General features: G+C 38.6%; 1 protein-coding gene and 1 pseudogene across 1 annotated transcript; both read right to left on the bottom strand.

Annotated features, from left to right (window-relative positions):
• Positions 1–463: 463 nt before the first annotated feature.
• Positions 464–1390, bottom strand: LOC115518339 (olfactory receptor 6C4). Its single transcript, XM_030321788.1, has one exon. It carries the CDS (start codon positions 1388–1390, stop codon positions 464–466), a length of 927 nt encoding a protein of 308 aa, XP_030177648.1.
• Positions 1391–18582: 17192 nt separating this feature from the next.
• LOC115518609 lies at positions 18583–19492 on the bottom strand (annotated as a pseudogene).
• Positions 19493–21963: the final 2471 nt, after the last annotated feature.

The following is a 21963-nucleotide window of genomic DNA, read 5'->3' as shown; positions in this document are numbered from 1 at the left end:
TTCACTTCATTTGGAGAAAAGTGGACCAAATGTATATCCTTTTTGTTTTCCTTTATGGAAGGATAAAAGTTGTAATGGCTACAGCGAAAGGTGAATGAAAAGGGGAGGAGAATAAAAATTATTGACACTTTGATGGAAGCATAGTTTCTAGGGCCCCATGATGAAGAAAAATGGCAATCCTAGATTTTGGCCTCTCTTCCTCTAAATTCTTATTTTTCCACTCTTCTAAATAAGCAATATGTTTTGCCTCTTGAATTTCAAGTGATTTCTGGAAAATAGTTAATTCTCTCTAACTGTTCTTTTTGTGGATTCTCATTTATCTTTCTCTAATAGCCCTTACCACATTATTTTATTTTTTGTAAGCTTATTACGTAAGTATACAGTTTATATACCTTTCTATCATACTAGGCTGCAGATACCTTGAAATTAGGATATATGCCTTTGATTGAAATGTATTCTGTTTTTAAAGCTTCACAATCTTTTTGACGGTGTCCTTGAATGCTTGCTTCACTTGCTGATTTCTTAGAGTGTAAATGAAGGGGTTTAATAAGGGAGTAATTGAGGTAATGAGCACAGCTATTCCTTTGTTGAAAGTGCCTTCTTCTTTTGCTGATGGATTAATGTACATAAACATGCAGCTGCCATAAGAGAGGGAGATGACAATCATGTGGGAAGAACAAGTGGAAAAAGCCTTTGTCCTTTGCTGGGCAGAAGGGATCCTCAAAATGGTCCTGATAATGTATGTATAAGAACATGTCACCAGCACCAGAGTAACCACCAGAGTCACAACTGCCAAGAAGATGACCATCAATTCTAGGAGGCTTGTGTCTGAGCAGGCAAGCTCCAGAAGGGGCCCATAGTCACAGTAATAGTGATTCAGAACATTGGAGGCACAGAAATCCACCTGGCTCATCAGGATGATTGGGGGTAAGATAGCTAGGAATCCTCCTAGCCAGGAGCAGAACACGAGTTGTATGCAGACTCTGTTGCTCATGATGGTCAGGTAATGCAGGGGTTTGCAGATGGCAACATAGCGGTCATAGGACATAGAAGCCAAGAGGTAAAACTCTGTTGCCCCAAGGAATATAGCAAAAAAATATTGAATCAAGCATCCAGCAAAACTGATGACTTTATTTCCTGTTGTCACACTGGTCAGAAATCTGGGAATAAAAATGGATGTGAAGGAAATTTCTAAGAAGGAGAAATTCCGGAGGAAGAAATACATGGGGGTCTGGAGGTGAGGGTGTACCCGAGTGAGAATGATGATAGTCAGATTTCCTAGGACACTTAACATGTAGGTGAGGAGCAGAAAGATGAATATCACAACTTGGACCTCAGGTTGATTTGTGAAGCCCAACAGGATGAACTCAGTAAACGTCCTATTTTTCATTGTTGACCCTTTGGAGATCTGAAGGAAAAAGGTGACTGATGAAAAATGAGCTTTCTCAGGGTAGGAGAGACAAAGCTGATAGTAATGAGTCATGTCATATATTACTCTCTATTCAGTTGTCCCAAACCAGTATCACATTGCAGTGGCCTTGGCTCCATGGAAGCCCAATATCTTCTATGTGAATGACCTTAATCCTAAAGTCTTTTTAATTCCCCAGTTGATATGTTTTTGGACACTTAACAGAATCTGTTACAGAATAATTACTCATTTTTCCCCCCAGGAGAATATATTTTGAACCTATCCTTTAATCCCCAAATGTTTATAAAATCTCCATATTTAAGTCACTTTCCTCTGACTCCATTAGTTTTTCATATTTCTGTACTCTTGGTGGAAGTTTTTCTATCAGATTCTGTTTTTTTGTGATTCCCTTTCTCCTCCTTGTGCTCTTTCCCCTTGTACCATTTGACACTTCTCTGGCTATCTTTCATAGATCCTCATCTCCATAATTGTCCAAATCTCTGACTTCCTTGATTCAGCAACCAATAGGAAATTCCCCACATGGATATGGTTGAAGGTTTTGATGTATAAGTGGTTTATTCTGCCCCCCTATTTCTTTTGAAGCATAAATTTGTAATAGACCTTTAAGACTTATGATCTTTGGTTCAGTATATCTCATTGTGAGCATATTTTGGTACATGAACAATGTACCAAATGTATGGTGTCAATAAATCATACTTATTAGCATTTCTTATATGTTTCTCTGCCATGTATATTTGGAATATATCTCTGAGAATAGAGATCTTGAGATACCCACAGGAAGCATCTCAGTGTGGATTTTGCTCAAAGTCTTAAAGATTTCTTAGTGGCAAACTAAGGATGATAGTTTCTCTCTTCTTGGCATAGAGACAAGGAAGAGGGACATTTTTGTTTCTGACAATGAGTCCTTTGTAGATAAATTGGTAACCCCCAAGGAAGGAAACTTTGGCAGTGGTATCCTGCATACATTTTTAGATTTTTCTGAGTCAGAAGCAAAGACAATGTAAAAGGCCCTTCTAATTCACATGCATACGGGTAAGAAAAAAATCATATCCTCACAATCATTCTTATCAATCTCCCCATAATTCCATATGCTGTTGGAGGCACTAGGCACTATTAAACATTGACCTGGATTCCCCTACAGCCCTCCCTTCCCTGTTTGTACTAACCTCTGGTCTGTGGCAAGTACTGCATTTTCATCCAGATTTTCGTGACTGATTGACCTCATGATCCACATTTATAGAATAATAACATCAGTGACTTTAAAAACATACAGTGCTCATACCCTTGACAATCTGAATGACTGTAGTGGGACGTTTATTCTGTTGATCCTAAGAGGTAAGTCAAGGGTGAAATTTGCCCTGTGAGTCTTGAGTAGTATAAATTTTAACATGCTGTCTATTGGCTTCCTGTCAACATTCTCCCCGTCACTCTCTCTTTTTGTTGCAGGAGTCACTGGCCATAGGTGGCTATTTCTTTATTTTAAGAAATTGAATAATAATTGACCTACAATATTCATTATTTTCAGGTGTGCAACATAGTGATTTGATAATTTTTTAATGTATTATGAAATGATCACCAAAATAGCCTAGTTACTGTCTGCCACCATGAAAGTTCTTAAAACATTATTATCACCTATGCTGTACATTACATCCCTGTGATTTATTATTGGAAGTTTGTCCCACTTAATACCCTTTACCTTTCTTACCTTCCTCCCCCTATCCTCTCCCCACTCTGGTAATCTACAGTTGCTTTTGTAGATCTATAAGTCTGTTTCTGTTTGTTGTTGTTGTTGGTTTTGTTTCTTAGATTCCACATGTATGCATTCCACTTTTCTTTTAATGAAAATACCCAAGTCTGTGGGGCTTAACTTAGGAAGCATATTACCTTCCATTCTATTAATGCAAACCAGAATCAAATGATACTTCCTGAGAGATACAGTCCTTCACATGCATAATAAAAGAAAAACAAATAAATGAATAACCCCCCTACTACAGCAATGACAGAATTAGAAAAGTGGACTTTGATAGATGGAAAATTCCTTAATATTTCTTTTCTAAGAGAGATGATTTTGAAGTTCTTAGAAGGCAGGATATGGGCTTCTTTGCAGTTTCTGTGTTAGGCAGAATGCTGCAGGTTTTATCTGCTCTTTTCAGAACAGGCACATGGGGATCAATTCCCTGAAGAAGTTAAACATGCCCTATGGACTTCAGTTCAAAAGCTTCAAATGAACCGCAATTGTTGTCAGTTTTAAGAACAAGTTGTAAACATATGGCTGAGGAGAGAAGGTCCAGAGAGACCACGATAAGGGTTGCATGAGAGAATCTGCCACAGACATGAGGTTTGTGAAGCTGAGAGCCATGGAGTGAGACCCCTGAGGATTGGTGTGCCTGGCCTACTCATCACTTCTATTATTTCTCCCTTTAATAACCCAATTTGGCCAGTGGTCAAATGTGATATAAATGAATTCACTTCGCAGTGAATTACCGTAACCTTAATGCCATCATAGTTTTCATTAAGATCTGCGTTACTAATTTTACTAAAATTAATAGGAATCAGCAACTGGAAAATATTGTGTTGTTATAGATTTGGCTCATATGTTGTATTCTATGAATAGCTTTTTACTTTTAAAGGAATGATACATTTTCACTCACCTCCCCATGAGACATTTGCCAATGTTCATTCCTTTACACATCTTAACTACATCCAACTTATTCCAAGAACACAGGTATGGCGTTAGGTTGATAACATAATGTCTTTCTGCAAGGAAATTCAAGCTCCAGTCAGGGTTGGGCCATTGCATCCTATAAAATTCAAGGCCTGCTTACTTAAGTAAAATTTCTGGACATTACTTGTCAGCTCAGGGATGATCCATACCTGATGCAGTAAGGAACCAACTTCTCACTGACATCGCACTTACTACTTTAAAGTAGATTCAACATTTACTGTGTTTATTTGGGTTTCAGAAACAACATCTTTTACATTTACATTTTTTATTTAGATTCATTATACTGTTACTCACAAATTGGCTTACTTTGTTTTTTTGAAAAATATATTTTTTTAATTTATTTTTGAGAGAGAGACAGAGTGCAAGTGTGTGTGTGTGTGTGTGGGGGGGAACAGAGAAAGGGGGGAGACACAGAATTTGAAACAGGCTTCAGGCTCCAAGCTGTCAGCACAGAGACTGGCGTGAGGCTTGAACTCATGAACTGTATGATCATGACCTGAGCTGAAGTTGGCCGCTTAACCAACTGAGCCACCCAGATTGGCTTACTTTGAATGGGCTATCCAATGACAAAAGGCTCTAGAATCTGTCTAAATTGCAATAAATAAGGGCATCTGGGTGGTTCAGTCGGTTAAGTGTCTGTCTTCAGCTCAGATCATGATGTCATGGTTCATGGGTTCGAGCCTCACATCAGGCTCTATGGTAACAGCTCAGTGCCTGGAGCCTGCTTCAGATTCTGTGTCTCCCTCTTTCTCTCTGTCCCTCCGCTGCTTGTGCTCTGTCTCAAAAATCAATAAACATTAAAAAAAATTAAATTGCAATACATTAGGCACTCTCATTTGTGTCCCCCCAAAAGCTCCTTCATTGTAGAGGCTTCAACAACCTCCTCACATTCCTTCTGGGGTTTTGGGATCAGCTATGGTGGCCATAAGTTGTTCATGGACTTTTGGCAAGAGACTATTTTCCTTGGCCGAATCCTACACACCATTGGGATGGCAACTGTTGGCTGCATTGTATGCTCTTCTTGAGATAAATGCTTTCACATGTCCTGAGCTTGTGACTCTCTGGACCCAGTTGCCCATTGTGCCTGTGGTCATTGAGTCAGCACTCCACAAACTTGGCATAGATGCCTCATTATTAAAAGGAAAATGCTACTTATGGAGCCAACCTGGGCCCTCTGGCATATCCCACCTGTAAGAGGAAGTGGTTTCCACATTATCAGTCCTTTGCTAGATGCAACAGTGCCTGAAGAGGTCACCCTTTTCTCCTATCCATTGGCTACCTAACAACCCCATTGGGATTAATTTAGTGAGTAGGAAAGGGAGTTTGTATTCTTTATAGATGTTAGCACCACCGTCATGCATGGTAGAACCTACTGAAGAGCTACTGCATTCCATTCCCTAACTGGGACATCCCTAATCAAGGATGGGACCTGTGGGTCAGCACAGTTATGTTAGCATTAGACGATGTCCTGGCCAACACTTGGCCCCTTCCTCACATTTTTATAGACTTTAGGGCCATTGCCAATGATATGGTCATCTGGTTTGACTAATGGCAGCAATAATAATTCCTTATCTGAGGTGTTCCCCCCCTATCTTTCAAGTAAAGAACTTTAGGGATTTTTTGCCTCATAGATCATCAAATGCAAATCAAGGCCACACATATTCTCCACATACTAAAATTTAGTTTTCAGGGACTCATTATAATACACAGGTAGATAAATTGGTTTTGATTTCTGAGACACATATTGGCACAGCCTCAGATCTGATGCCACTAACTCTGGACTGGTAGGCTTATGAAATATCAGGCCATGGAGAAGCTAATGCCTTGAAGTCCTGAGAAGAATGAAAGGGACTTCCCCTCTCCTCTGCCATGGGTAACGTAGTGACTAATGTACCTTATATGGCAAAATGTGCCACTGTCTATATAATTGATGAGGCTTAATTCCCTGGGGACTATCCATTAACCAATGGCAAATAGATTTTATGGGGTCACTGACCCTCTGCAGAAGATACTTACTATTCTCTGACCGTGGTGATACACTTATAAGGGAATATTACTCGTCTATCCTTATAGACATGTTACCATTGAAGCCACAACACAAGGTACCAACAAGACACTTCTTATTCTCTTCAGACTTCCAGGCATTATTGATAGTAACCAAGGCACACACTTCAGTTCTCAGAATTCACTGTGTTGGGCTCTTGAAAAGGCATTCAGTAAAACTACCCACCCCCTTCACTCTACCCCCATGCCAGCCTCAGGCCAAAGGCTTTAAGTGCAAGGAAGCTTACTTAAAGAAACCTTGCTAAAATTACATGATTAATACATGGTTTTCCAAATGACTGTCACTGCCATCAGCAACTGTATTTATGCTCAACTTCTGGCAGTTAAGACCCCTTACTTTGTCCTGATCATTGGGCTTACTGGCACCTTATAAATAGAAACCTTCCTGTACAAGACATTTCTGTCAAAATAGTCATTCCTGTTAGGTCTTTGGTTTCATTGTTATATACCCCAGTCATATCCCATTCTCAGGCCTTCCTCCTAACATCACCTGTATTCTGTGTACCTTTTATGCCAATGTTTTATTTTGGGCAACAGAACTTCCCTCAGTCTCAACACCAACATGCTCTTTTCCTGCTAATTGTGCTTACTTTGCTCACAATCCTGGGAGTCACAGGCATTGCCTTAGGCACACATAACACCACCACACAAACTTATGTTATTAATGCCCAGCAGGAAGTATCAAAGATGCTTTATAAACACATACAACAGCATTGTACCACATTGTATGAATTTATTGTAAAACTTATTTATCCATTTTTGGAGCACCTGGGTGACTCAGTCGGTTAAACATCCGACTCTTGATTTGGGCTCAGGTCATGATCTCACGTTTCATGAGATCAAGGCCTGCAGCAGGCTCTGTGCTGACAGCACCGACCCTGCTTGGGATTCTATCTCTGTTCCTCCCTCACTTGTGCTGTTTGTGTCTCAAAAATAAATGAATAAACATAAAAAAACCCACCTTATTTATCCATTTTACTGCTGATAGAAATTTAGGTTGTTTCTGTTTCAGGGAAATTTTGAACAAGTTGCAATGAGCATTTTTGTACATGCATGCTACAGCGTTTTTAGAGAGGTTTGTTCAGGAAACATATCCAGGTTATTTGGTAGTGCATTTAAAATATTCAAATGTATTACTAATTTCTGGTTATACTTTTGATATTGATTTCTGGCTTAATTACACTGTGGGCAGAGAACAAATCCATATTTCCAATCTTTTGAAATTTATTGAGATTTGTGTTTTGATCCTTTCATTATAAAAATGTACTGTTTGTTCTTTTGTTGTTTGTTCTTGAAAAGAAAGTGGATTCTGGATTTGTTGGGTACAATATACTTTCCATATTTTTATTAAGTCAAGATTTTAATCTTGTGCCTTAAATCTGTATATTCTTTGTCATGTCCTACTATTGATTTTATGCCTAAAAAATTCCCCCATAATTACAGATTTAATCATTTTTTCATTACATGTCTACCAAATTTTATTCTGTTAGTTTTGAGGGCTTGTTGCTAGGGGCACAAAAAATTATCAAAGTCTATAGTTAGTTATTATCTTTACCCTCCTCCCAGTCAGCAAAAGGAATGTAGGGCTTTATCTCCATTTCATATATCTTAATTAGTGTGACATTTTTGTTTTATATTTTTATGTTCTATGTATTGTTAAAACCCCATAGTATATGACTGTTACTGATTTTGCAGATGTTCACTTAGATTTACCTATATATTTACCAGTTTAATTGTTATCCATTCTTTCTTTCATGTTATTTCTTCCATTTTCACCCTAATATAGAGAGATACCTCAGAGAAATCTGGTGTACCCTTTACTAGTTTCCCAAGATAGTAACATCTTGCAAAACTATAGTATAGCCAGGATATTGCCATTATAATCCATTGACCTTTTATAATTTATTATAGTCTGGTTCTTCTCGTGGCTAATTTTTTAGTTTTTTACATGTGAAAATCTCTTTAATCTTTTGTTTTTAAAATAAATCTTCTTTTTAAATTTAGCATGCAGAAGAAAAGTACACAAAAAAGAAGTGCCACGATGGAGTAAATATCACATCTAAATAACTAGCACCCAGAAATTCAATTGTGATGTGTCTTGGTGTGCATTGCTTTAGCTTTGTTCTGTTTTAAATCTGCTTGACTACTTGAATCTGCAGGTTTATGTGTTTTTCCAAATTTTGGAAGTTTTCAACAATTATTTCTTAGAATCGTTTCTCAGCTCTACTCTCTTATTTCCTTCTGGGATTCCAATTTAGCAGTGTTAGCTCTTTTCCAATTGTCCCATGGATGCCTGAAGCTTTTTTTATTTTTAAAAGTTGTATTTACTCTCTGTTGTTCCAATTGGGTAAATGCTACTGATCTGTCTTCAAGTTCACTGATCTGTCTTCAGTCATCTATATCAATGAGGTCATCCAGTGAATGTTCAAAATTTGTTATTGTATTTCTAAGTTCTGTATTTCCATTTAGTTCATTTTATAACTTTAATTTCTTTGTGAGATATCTATGTTTTCATTTTTTAAAAGAGAATCCACAGCTGCGTTGAAGCATTTTTATGATGGCTGCCTTAAAATTCATGTTAGATAATCCCCATATTTGATTCATCCCAGTGTTGGCATTGTTGATTATCTTTCTTCATTCAAGTTGTGGTATTTTTGGTTCTTTGTGTTATGAGCAATTTTGGATTGTATTTTTGATATTTTTGATACTTTATTACAATATTCAGAATCCTATGTAATATATATTTTTTAGCAGCCAGTCTCTGTTGAGGTGAAGCACAAGACCAGGTGAGTGTGTATGTTTGGGCTCTGGCTCAGCCCTGCCAACACCATCCTGAAAAAAGTGGAAATTTCTACCCATGTTGCCTCATGCAGATGGGTGGGGTGGAAGTTCAGCTTCCTTCTCAGCCTTGGTGACACCTTCACACTGAGAGTAGGGCATTGATTCATACTGTCTTTTTGTCAGTGGGAGTATATACTTAACCCAGGCCCTGCTACCATCAGGGAGAGGAAAGCACAGATCTGACTGACACTACTGTTGCTGCAGGGTCGGGCTTTCCAGTTTCATGCTCATCTTTGCTGGCCAGGGGAAGTCTGGCCAGAGGGGCCAACTAGTCCATCTCATACCACTTCATCCCACATCATTGATGGTAGTTAGAGGTGGAGGGTCAGCTCCCCACTGGGCCTTGCTCACACAGAGAAAGGGGCAGTGGAGTATCCTCTACCTCTACCTCACACAACATCATTCTGTCTTGTTAATGCCAGATGGGAGTGGAGGCTCAGCTCCACACTGGCCCCGCTTACACTGTAGGGGACAGGAGTGTTGAATAGACCAGGTTTGCACTGAGTCATTCGGTCTTATTGCCCTTAGGTGGGTGTGGAGTTTCAGTTCCCAATTAGACCTCAATGACTGCAAGGATGGAAGAAAGTAGAGTGTAGCCTCAAATAACACCACCTCCAGGTGGGAGTGGAGGCTGGCTCACCACCTACCTGATGATACTACTCTGCAGAAGGATTGGAAGCATTGCCTATTTCCATGGGATGAGAATGAAAGATTAGCTTCCCACTCAGCCCACTGACAGCATCCTGCCTGGGAAATCAGAGTGAGCTGCTTTCATTGTGTAAGGGGATGGACGACCTGCTCCTCTCTTGGCTCTGATGACAGTAGGTGATGGAGGAATTAGAGAGCAACCTGCGACAGTCAGCTGTCTTCTCAGGCCTGGCATCATTGCTAGGTAGAGGAAATCACTGCAATACCACTTATGCAGGGTGGGAATGTGGGGTTGAAGATCAGCTCCCTGTCTGGTTCCCCTGAAGCTGCAGAGGTTGAAGTGTGTTTTTGTTTGGCTGGAGTAGGGCAGCTATTCCCCAAGGGTTTTCCATTGTTAGGCCACATTTTTCCTGGTCCTTTGGTTAGGAGAAACAGCCTTTTTGAGGAATTTTTATATTTTTATGCCTGTTGGTGGTTCTGGATTGAAAACTTCTGAATTTCCCTGTGTGGGATATACAAGAGGTGATAGAAAACCCAGAGGTCTCACTGTCGTGTTGTTCCTCAATTCTTGAGGTCCCTAGGTAGTCTTCCTTCTTCTTTCACGTTTCACAGTCTTCTTATGCTTGCTTGTTGTGTTCTCTGAAGGTTTTTTTAGTTGTAAGATCTGTGAAGAATGCTTCTACTCCATCTTTGCTGGAACTAGAAGTAACCTTTAGTTTTTTTCTTTTTTTTTTTTTAAATTTTTTTTTTTTTCAACGTTTATTTATTTTTGGGACAGAGAGAGACAGAGCATGAACGGGGGAGGGGCAGAGAGAGAGGGAGACACAGAATCGGAAACAGGCTCCAGGCTCTGAGCCATCAGCCCAGAGCCCGATGCGGGGCTCGAACTCACGGACCGCGAGATCGTGACCTGGCTGAAGTCGGACGCTTAACCGACTGCGCCACCCAGGCGCCCCTCCTTTAGTTTTTTTCTTAATGTGTATTTATTTTTGAGAGAGAGAGAGAGAGAGAGAGAGAGAGAGAGCCAGCAGGGGAGGGGCAGAGAGAGAGGGAGACACCGAATCGAAGCAGGCTCCAAGCTCTGAGCTGTCAGCACAGAGCTCGATGAGGGGCTCAAACTCATGAACAGAGAGATCATGACCTGAGCCAAAGTCAGTCATTTAACCAACTGAGCCACCCAGGCACCCCAATCTTTAGGTTTTAAGGATACTTCATGCAGTATAGATTCTAAGGTGACAATTTATTTATTTCTTTTTTTTCAGCGTTTTTTTTTTTTTTTTTTTTTAATTTATTTTTGGGACAGAGAGAGACAGAGCATGAACGGGGGAGGGGCAGAGAGAAAGGGAGACACAGAATCGGAAACAGGCTCCAGGCTCTGAGCCATCAGCCCAGAGCCCGACGCGGGGCTCGAACTCCCGGACCGCGAGATCGTGACCTGGCTGAAGTCGGACGCTTAACCGACTGCGCCACCCAGGCGCCCCTATTTATTTCTTTATTTTTGTGTATGTATGTATGCATGTATGTATTTATTTATTTACCTATATTGAGGTATAATTGACATACAAAAATGCTATTTGTATGTAATCATCTTGATGAGTCTGAAGTATACACTCGTGAAAATGTCATGATAAACAATGCCATAAACTTTACTATCATCTCTAAAAGTACCCTTTTTCCCTGTTTTTTTTTTTTTCCTTCCTGTGTGCTGAGAATATTTAACATAAGATCTGTCTTAACAAATTTTTCAGTATTATTAACTAGAGGTATTGTACTCTATAGTAGATCTCTAGGACTTATTCATCTTCCATACCTGAAACCATGTACCCTTTGATGAATACTCCCCCAATTCTCCCTTTCCTAGCCCCTGCCAACTAGCATTCTACTCTCTGTGTCTATGAATTTAGTGTCTTTGGATTCCACATATAAGTGAGATCAAACAGTATTTGTCTTTCTCTGTGTGACTTATCATATATTTATATAAATACACTTATCAATACCAAAATCAATCATCATTTATTACAGCATTACTTCATTGTAACTGCATAAGCACATTATTTTCAGGAGGAATTAGCATTTTCCAGCTTAAAGAACTGTTCTCTTTCATATCCAATTTAGAAAGGTAAATATTAACATCCACAAAAACTCTTGTTGGAAGCTTGTCAAGGCATAATGCTAGAAAATTCCTGAATTTTATAATCATACCAAACATATTTGTCCTAGAAAAATTTGCTGAACACATTTCTTGGCTCTACGGTGCAAAAATATGGTCTCTATACTCAGCTCAAGTTGAAGATCTTTCCATAAGTTGCTGTACCAAATGTTGAAGTGGTTTAATTTCCATCTGAACTTTTTTTTTCTGCCAGAAATACATCGTTTATTAATGCTTATATCTGGGCCTTCAGGCTTTTTTTTTCTTTCATTTTTATTCCTTGGCTTTTAAAATAAACTTTTATCTGTCCAGTAAATTTAATTATGACATATAGAAGAAAAATGCTGAAAATGTAGTTAATTATTGCAAAGTGGACTTGTCTGTGTAATCACCACCTAGATAAAGAAACAGAACTTACTAACATCCTGAAAGTTTCCCCTTTACCTAAACAAAACACTCTCCCTCTTTTCCCCAAAGTTAACCCATATCCTGACTTCTAACACCATTGATTAATCTTGCCCATTTTAAGCATTTTACAAATGGATATTTTATGATATGCATTCTTTCATGTTTGGTTTCTTTCACTCAGCATTGTATTTGTGAGATTTATACATGTTTTTGCATGTGGCCGTAAGGTGTTTATTTTCATTGCTATAGAGTACTCCATTGTATGGATATACTTCATCCATATGTGTATTAACCATTTGGATATCCTCTTTTGTGAAGAGCTGTTCAAATGTGTTGCCTGTTGTGTTAGAGTCATCTGTCTTCTTACTGATTTGTAAGCATTTAAAATATATTGTCTATGTGACCTTTGTAAGTTGTATATTTTGCCTATATTTTCTCACTCTCTGCATTGCTTTTTTACTCTCTAGTGTTTCTTGACAAATGAACTTCATCAGGTTATAAACTGATGTAATGGTAAAGTAGTCCAACTTACTAGACTTTTCTTTTATAATTAGTGCTTTTTGTTTTCAACTTAAAAAATATTTTTTATCCCAAGATCATGGAGATATTCTTCTAGTTCTCACCTAGAAGCTTTCCTATTTTTTTTCACATTTTTTACATTCAAGGTTATTTATTAAGGAGACTGCATGGTAGAGTTGTAATTAGTTAATTACCATACTCTGTTTTCCAGCGATATAGTCATCCATATCAAAGCAGCAGGTGAGTATGTACTTGACAAGAAGCATATCTTAGAAGGAAATAAATCTGTGTATACAACTTCAGAAATTATTTCTTTTCTAAAAACAGCTTTATTGAATTATAATTGGTATATAAATGCACATATTTAATGTATACAATTTGATGTGTTTGGACTTAGGCATATCCCCATTAAACTAATACCACAACCAAGGTAAAAAACATATACATCATTTCCAAAAGTTTCCTTACATCCCTTTGGTTTTTTGAAAAATGTGTTAAGTGCTCACTTAACAGGAGATCTACCCACTTAACAAATTTTTAAGTGCATAATACAGTATTGTTAACTATAGGCATTACATTGTATAGTAGATCTCTAGAGCTTATTCGTTTGCATAAATGAAAATTCATACCCATTGAAGAATAACTCCCGTTTCTCCACCCCCTAAACTCTGATATGCACCATTCAGTTCTCTACTTCTATGAGAATGATTATTTGAGATACCTCACATAAGTGAGATTACACAGTATTTGTCCTTCTGTGACTGGCTTATTTCACTTAGGTAATATCCTCCAAGTTCATCCACGTTGTTCCATTTGGCAGGATTTCCTTATTTTTAAAGGCTAACTAGTATATTATTGTATGTATATAACACATTTTCTTTAACCATTCATCATTAATAGACATTCAGGTTTTTTCGTATATTGCCTATGGTGAATAAGGCTGTAATGAACATGGAAGTGCAGAGATCTTGTTTCTAATGCTTTGGATAAATAGCCAGAAGTGGGATTTCTAAGTTATATGGTAATTCTATTTTTAATGTTTTGAGGAACCTCAAAAAATACTATTCTTTATAGTGGCTGCACCAATTTACCTTCCCACCAACAGTGTACAAGAGTTCCAATTTCTCCACATTCTTACCAACACTTTTGTTTTTTTTCATAATAGTCATCCTACCAAGTGTGAGCTGATATCTCATTGTGATTTTGATTTGCATTTCCTTGATTATTGGTGATGTTGTAACACCTTATCTTGATTATTTCTGTTATTTTCCTTGATTATTGGCAATGTTGTAACACCTTATCTTATACCTGTTGGCTATTGGTATGTCTTCTTTGGAGGTATGTATGTTTAGTCCCTTTGCCCACTTTTGAAAAGATTTATTATTATTATTATTATTATTATTATTATTATTAATTAAACTCTATGTCCAATATGGGGCTTGAACTCATGACCCTGAGATCAGGAGTCACATGTTCCATCTGTGAATGTGTTTTTTGGAAGAGATTAACAATTAAATTGGTAGACTTTGAGTAAAGCAAATTACCTTTCATAATGGGGTGAATTTCATCCAGCCAGTTGAAGGCCTTCATAGAACAAAGACTGACCTCCCTGAGCAAGAAGGAATTCTACTAGCAGACTGCCTTTGGACTTGAATTGCAACTCTACCCTTAGTCTCTGGCTTGCTGGCCAACCTTCAGATTTTGGACTTACCATACCTCCACAATTGCATGAGCCCATTACTTAAAATAAATGCCTATTTATACACATCCTATTGTTTCTGTTTCTCTGGAGAACCTAATACACATGATATGGAAAACAGTCCCTGGTATGACACCCAATAATTTCCACCTCCTGGTGTCCATGCCTTTGTGTAATTCCCTCCCTTTGAGTACAGATAAAATCATTTACTTGATTCTAACCAATAGAATGTGAAAAATATAGTGGGACTGTAACTTCTCTGATTTGGTTGTGTTATATGACAATGGTAATGTGATGCTACTCCCATGATTATGTTACATCATATAAGACTTCATCTTAGCGGGCTGAAGCAAAATTCTTTTCCTGCTGGCCTTTAAGAAGCAAGTTGTTATGACGTGAACTGCTTATGGAGTGGGTCACATGGCAGGGAACTGCAGGTAGTCTCCAGGGGCTGAGAGCCTCAGTCAGTAGCAGCAAGGAACTGAATTCTGTTGATAACCATAGGTGCTTGGACGAGAACTGTAATCTCCAGGAAAGAGCGCAGCCTGGCTGATGCCTTGATTATAGCCTTATGAGACTTTGAACAGAAGACCTAGCTAAGCTGTGTTCAGACTTCTGACCCATAGAAACTGTGAGATAATAAATGTGTCCTGTTTTAGGTCACCTGGGTGGCTCAATCAGTTGAGCATCTGACTCTTGATTTTGGCTCAGGTCATGATTTCACCATTTCATGGGTTTGAGCTGTGCATTGGCCTCTGTGATGACAGCCTAGAGCCTGTTTGGGATTCTTCCTCTCTCTCTACCCCTCTCCCACTCATGCTTGATCTCTCACTCTCAAAATAAATAAATAAGTAAACTTAAAAAAAGTGTGCTGTTTTAACTTGTAAAAATTGTGGTAATTTGTTATGCAACAAGAGAAAAATTAATATGGATGGCTATTGCTAAGTGCTGTTGGCATTTTAGAAGAAGATAATAAAAAGCTGAGCATGACTAATAAGTGTTCGAAAAGCCTGAAGGCCTGTCTGGTAGCTTGCATAGAGGCTCCCATCTCTTATAGTGAGAGTGCAAAGAATATTAAAGATCAAGCCTTCAGTAGCTGGAAAATATGCCATGTAGAGCATATGTTGGGTTCAGTGTGAGAATCATAACAAAGGTTTGTGGGGTTCTGAGAGACAAGGCTAAACCATCTTCACTGGAGAGTTACACAATTTTTGAAAAAAACTTTTGGTGTGCTAATGGGCCTTTCTAGGTGCAGAGCATATGACCATGGGATAGCAAGTGGTCATGCTTCTGGAATTACCAATCAAGAACTGAGTTTGGACAGACCAACCATGTTATAATATTGAGCAGGCCTGACAGCAGTACATCATAAGATGCAAGTGGTACATCTGGGATTGAGCAAGAGTTTCTTGTACACAAAGGGAGCAGGGAGGACTATGTGGCACCCATGTGATACACTTAACTGTCATTAATCAGAAAAGGCCACATAATCATATGGCAGGAATATGGAAGGATTCCTCTCTTTCCTTTAACTTATTTCATTCCACATGTGTTTTCACCATTTGAAGTACCTAATAAGTGTTATGAACTTTAAATATATACTTTCTTACTTCCATAACAATCTTGAATTATGTGTTCTTTCCTCCACCTTACTACTGACATGGATAAGATCTAGTTTAATTATGTCTTAGAGAGAATCGCTAATCACTAATACCACCGAGGTAAGACTTGTGTGTCTGTACTGGGTGGAGAAGAGTCTTGGATAGGATGTGGAAAGATGAATTGTGTGTGGCAAGATAACTTTTGAGGTAATGAAGTAAGGGTTTTATAACTTTTACTTCTGAAAGCCTGAACCTACTGAGAATATAGTACAAAGATTAAAAAAAGACTAGATAGATTTTGTGGGTACTCCACATAGAAGGCAGCCTATGCATTCCTCCCTGGCGGCTACAACTCAATGGGATTCACTACATGGTACTAGATCCTAGGCCTAAGATTCCTAGGCCCTTTCTTTCCCAAAGATTTCCAGTTACAAGCATGGCATGGAAACAGAAGAGCTAGTGGACATGAAAGGACATGCAGGTGGGGCCAGTGGATATTTTCTTGGTTATTGCCTAGAAGAGCTTCTCCATGGCCTTGGTAAGACCAAGGACCTTTGTATTACCTGGGTTGGGGTTAGGGGGACAATGGCTGAGGCTATCTTCAGCTCAATGGAAGAGGTGCATGGAGTAAAATTTAACTCCATTCAAAATACAGTTGGTAAGTAAAAGTAGACACAATCTTTGACTTTATGGAGTTTAGTGTTTAGTGAAAGAGAGGGCCTAGTGTCTAGAGCAGTAGAGATCGATTAATAAAATAATAACAACACATATGTCATATGGTTAGGGGGTTATTCATTCTCAAAGTTTGGTGAAAAAGATAAGAAAAATAATTATCTTCAGCTATACCCTTTGTTTTTATCTATCCTTAGCAAACTAAATATGTCCTTTAATTACTCTTTTAGCTTGCTAATCTCATTTAATAATCAAGCTTTGCTTAGCCCACTGCTCAGAATTCCCACAAGTCTTTCTTTCTCATTTTATTTTAAACAGAATTTTCTGTATCCAGTGATTTCCAGTGGACAGAGTGTGAGTAGGATTGAGGGAATGAAGATTCATTTCCCCTCATGTAATTTTTAGTATAAGAAAAGACTCATTAATTCTTTTTTTTTTTTTTTTTTTTAATTTTTTTTTATTTTTTTTTTTAAATTTTTTTTTTTCAACGTTTATTTATTTTTGGGACAGAGAGAGACAGAGCATGAACGGGGGAGGGGCAGAGAGAGAGGGAGACACAGAATCGGAAGCAGGCTCCAGGCTCCGAGCCATCAGCCCAGAGCCCGACGCGGGGCTCGAACTCACGGACCGCGAGATCGTGACCTGGCTGAAGTCGGACGCTTAACCGACTGCGCCACCCAGGCGCCCCGAGACTCATTAATTCTTTACCTCTGGCACCAGGACTGCTGATCCATATACCAGCTCCTTAGTCTTGTAAATCAGCTTGGAATAGCCCTCTACTCCTAAGTATCCCTGGAATTTCTTGCCTGTTTTCTAGCTACCTTACTCCCTACTTTGTCCCTTCCTGACATTGAAAGGGATGAGGAAAGTTAGAAGATTTGTCTGAATTGGTGGTGGTAAAAGCCTAGTTGCAACTTGGACTTTCTGATTCCTGGTACAGCGTATGTCTTCCTAGAGCATCAGATAAACAGTAGAAAATTATGATGAAAGAAAGGGGTAGTGGGGAAGAGGCACCAACTTGAAAGGCCAAAACTGGGCACTTAAAAATTATTCTTTATTCATTGGTTAATTTTGTAAGCTTTTGTGTTTGAGATTGGATTGTTTTTGAATGTAAAAAAAAATCATTACAGTGAATAACTTGGATAACAGCATAGGATGCAAGTTTAAGCTGTCACTTACATTTTATCTGTCCCATTAATCTTTTTAAGCCTGTTAAGGTGACATTCCAAAAAGGAAAACAAATGCACACAGACATACACAGAGACACACAGATGATAAGAATATGAAATTCTATTTTGAAAAAAGGCTGGGTTTTTATAAAAAGTTGTACAGCTTTTAAGCAAATGGTTTTAGAGGAAAATTTTAGCCTACATTTATATCTCCCTGAAAAGTGAGAGAGACAGAATAATGAGTTTTATCCAATAGAGTGATAGCAGGGTCATTCCTTTAGACCTAGATTCTCATCACTGATGTTCCTAAGAAATTAGGCACTCAGATCAGGACATATCAGTACAAGAGGGGTAGCCGAGCACTCATATGATAGTAATTGATGCTGTCTAAATTTCTTAGTCCTATAAGTAAAAACAGGTGTATTGTTATAAATATTTACTGCAGAATTTTTCCTATGTGTTTCTCAGAATAGATTGAACTAAAACATTAATATGTGTATCAATAGTGGGCACTAGGTGTAGCAGAATGGGGCTGTATATATATATAACTATGAACAGTATACAATTAGGGAAAAATAAAAGAGAGGTAAAGAATTCTTCTATAATTTGTCATTCTGTCCTCACTGGTCCTTTAGTTATTTGAGATAGATGTAACCTTTCAGATCATGTCTTGGAAAGCTTGTACCACTTGCTTGTTCCTCAGGTATAGATGAAGGGATTTATCACTGGGGCAATGGAGCTGGTAAGCACTGACACCACCTTATTAATAGCAACCCCTTCTTTTGCATGAGGTTTGATATAGATAAAGGTGCATCTTCCATAAGTAATAGAAACCACAATTCTATGGGGAGAATAAGTAGAAAAAGCCTTTTAACTTTGCTGGGCAGAAGGGAATCTGAGAATGGTCCTGATGATGTATGTGTAGGACGGAATTACACACACCAAGGTGAAAATGAGTGTCAGCACAGCCAGGACCAAGACAAATTGCTCTATAAACTCTGTGTCTGAGCAGGTAATCTTCAGGATGGAAGTAGCGTCACAGCCAAAGTGATATATGACATTGGAGTCACAAAACTTGAGCTCAAGCCCATGCCAAATGGTGGGATGACAATGATTAGAGCAATGATGCAGGTTCCAATCAGGAACTTGATGCAGACCCTGTTATTCATGAAGGTTATGTAATGCAGGGGTTTGCAGATGGCAACATAGCGGTCATAGGACATGGCTGTCAGGAGAAAAAACTCAGTTACACCCAAGACAGTAACAAAAAATAATTTAGTGGCACATGCACTGTAGGTAACGTTATTGTCCCCAGATGCCATTGTGTAGAGGAATCTGGGACTTCAAACAGTTGTAAATGACACTTCCAAGATGGAGAAATTCCAGAGGAAAAAATACATGGGACTTTTAAGGTGGGAATCCACCAAGGTGAGAGTGATGATGGTCAGATTCCCTACAACACTTAACAAGTAAATTAGAAACAAAAAAATAAAAAGCAGAATCTGTAGATTTGGGTCATCTGTTAGTCCCACCAGGATGAATGTTGTTATTGCTGTATAATTTTTCATCACGGATTCCTGACTATGGCTTGGTCTGTATATAAAAATAAGAGAGAAATTAGATCAGAGAGAGAGACTGTCAGCACAAGTTAGCAGTGGGTTGAGTTGAAAATGTTAGCTGAGCCAGGATTTTATTTTATGTGCCACCTGTTAATGAAGATATGCTTGTCATCTTAGTTCCATGTGAGGCAAACAGGGTTGACTGGTTAAAGTTCTGAAGTTAAATTTTTCAGCCTCTGCTTTCTACTCACTGTAGTAATCCAAATTCTCGTCTAAAGTATTTTATGCCTTTCTGCTCTCTTCTCTTTCTAAACTACACAAAAACACTCTTGCAAGTCCATTCTAGAGATATAACCAGAATGATCTTTTAAAATAATACATGGGGCACCTGGGTGGCTCAGTCTGTTTAAGTGTCCAACTCTTGATTTTGGTTCAGGTCATGATATCAAGATTCATGGGATTGAGTCCTGCTTTGGGCTCTGGGCTGACAGCCAGCATGGAGCCTACCTGGGATTCTCTCTTTCCTCCCTCCCCCAACCCCTTCTCAAAATAAGCAAGAAGACATTAAAGAATTAAAACAATACATGAGGTGTACTTGGCTGGCTCAACCAGTAGAGCATGTGACTCTTGATCTTGGAGTCATGAGTTCAACCCCACATTGGGCATAGAGCTTTCCTAAAGAAAAAATGCATGAGATCCCCTTCTGTGTTTAAAGCCACTCAATAGGGTTCTGTTTCCTGTGGGATAAAATTCAAACTCCTTACTTTGGTTTATATGGTCCTTCATGATCTCATGGCTGTGTAATTCTAATTCATCTCTTGCTTATCCAGCTGTACTGGTCTTCTTCAGTTTCCTGAAGATGTCAAGTTTTTCCCATCCCAGGGCTTTTGCAACGGTTTCTCTCTTCTTGAAATGCTCTGATTGCATTCTTGAAAGGCTGGATTTTATTTTTCAGGTGCCAGCTTAAATATAACCCCTTCAAAGATGCCTTCCTAATGAAGCAACAGAAAGACAAATAAAGAAACTGATCCCATTCACAATTGCATCAAGAAGCATAAAATACCTAGGAATAAATCTAACCAAAGATGTAAAAGATCTGTATGCTGAAAACTATAGAAAGCTTATGAAGGTAATTGAAGAAGATATAAAGAAATGGAAAGACATTCCCTGCTCATGGATTGGAAGAATAAATATTGTCAAAATGTCAATACTACCCAAAGCTATCTACACATTCAATGCAATCCCAGTCAAAATTGCACCAGCATTCTTCTCGAAACTAGAACAAGCAATCCTAAAATTCATATGGAACCACAAAAGGCCCCAAATAGCCAAAGTAATTTTGAAGAAGAAGACCAAAGCAGGAGGCATCACAATCCCAGACTTTAGCCTGTACTACAAAGCTGTAATCATCAAGACAGCATGGTATTGGCACAAAAACAGACACATAGACCAATGGAATAGAATAGAAACCCCAAAACTAGACCCACAAACGTATGACCAACTAATCTTTGACAAAGCAGGAAAGAACATCCAATGGAAAAAAGACAGTCTCTTTAACAAATGGTGCTGGGAGAGCTGGACAGCAACATGCAGAAGGATGAAACTAGACCACTTTCTTACAGCATTCAGAAAAATAAACTCAAAATGGATAAAGGACCTGAATGTGAGACAGGAAACCATCAAAACCCTAGAGGAGAAAGCAGGAAAAGACCTCTCTGACCTCAGCTGTAGCAATCTCTTACTTGACACATCCCCAAAGGCAAGGGAATTAAAAGCAAAAATGAATTACTGGGACCTTATGAAGATAAAATCTTCTGCACAGCAAAGGAAACAATCTACAAAACTAAAAGACAACCAACGGAATGGGAAAAGATATTTGCAAATGACATATCGGACAAAGGGCTAGTATCCCTAGCCCTTTAAAATCTATAAAGAGCTCACCAAACTCCACACCCAAAAAACAAATAACCCAGTGAAGAAATGGGCAGAAAACATGAATAGACACTTCTCTAAAGAAGACATCGGATGGCCAACAGGCACATGAAAAGATGCTCAACGTCGCTCCTTATCAGGGAAATACAAATCAAAACCACACTCAGATATCCCCTCACGCCAGTCAGAGTGGCCAAAATGAACAAATCAGGAGACTATAGATGCTGGTGAGGATGTGGAGAAACGGGAACCCTCTTGCACTGTTGGTGGGAATGCAAACTGGTGCAGCCACTCTGGAAAACAGTGTGGAGGTTCCTCAAAAAATTAAAAATAGACCTACCCTATGACCCAGCAATAGCACTGCTAGGAATTTACTCAAGGGATACAGGAGTACTGATGCATAGGGGCACTTGTACCCCAATGTTTACAGCAGCACTCTCAACAATAGCCAAATTATGGAAAGAGCCTAAATGTCCATCAACTGATGAATGGATAAAGAAATTGTGGTTTATATACACAATGGAGTACTACGTGGCAATGAGAAAGAA

Source organism: Lynx canadensis, chromosome B4 (assembly GCF_007474595.2).
Source record: "Lynx canadensis isolate LIC74 chromosome B4, mLynCan4.pri.v2, whole genome shotgun sequence".
NCBI lineage: Eukaryota > Metazoa > Chordata > Mammalia > Carnivora > Felidae > Lynx > Lynx canadensis.
Note: the sequence above shows the minus strand (reverse complement) of the source record. Positions and strands in the feature narration are given on the sequence as shown.

What these genes read in the sequence shown, in the direction of transcription:
- LOC115518339 (XM_030321788.1), bottom strand. Translation starts at nt 1,390, where the DNA reads ATGAAAAATAGGACGTTTACTGAGTTCATCCTGTTGGGCTTCACAAAT.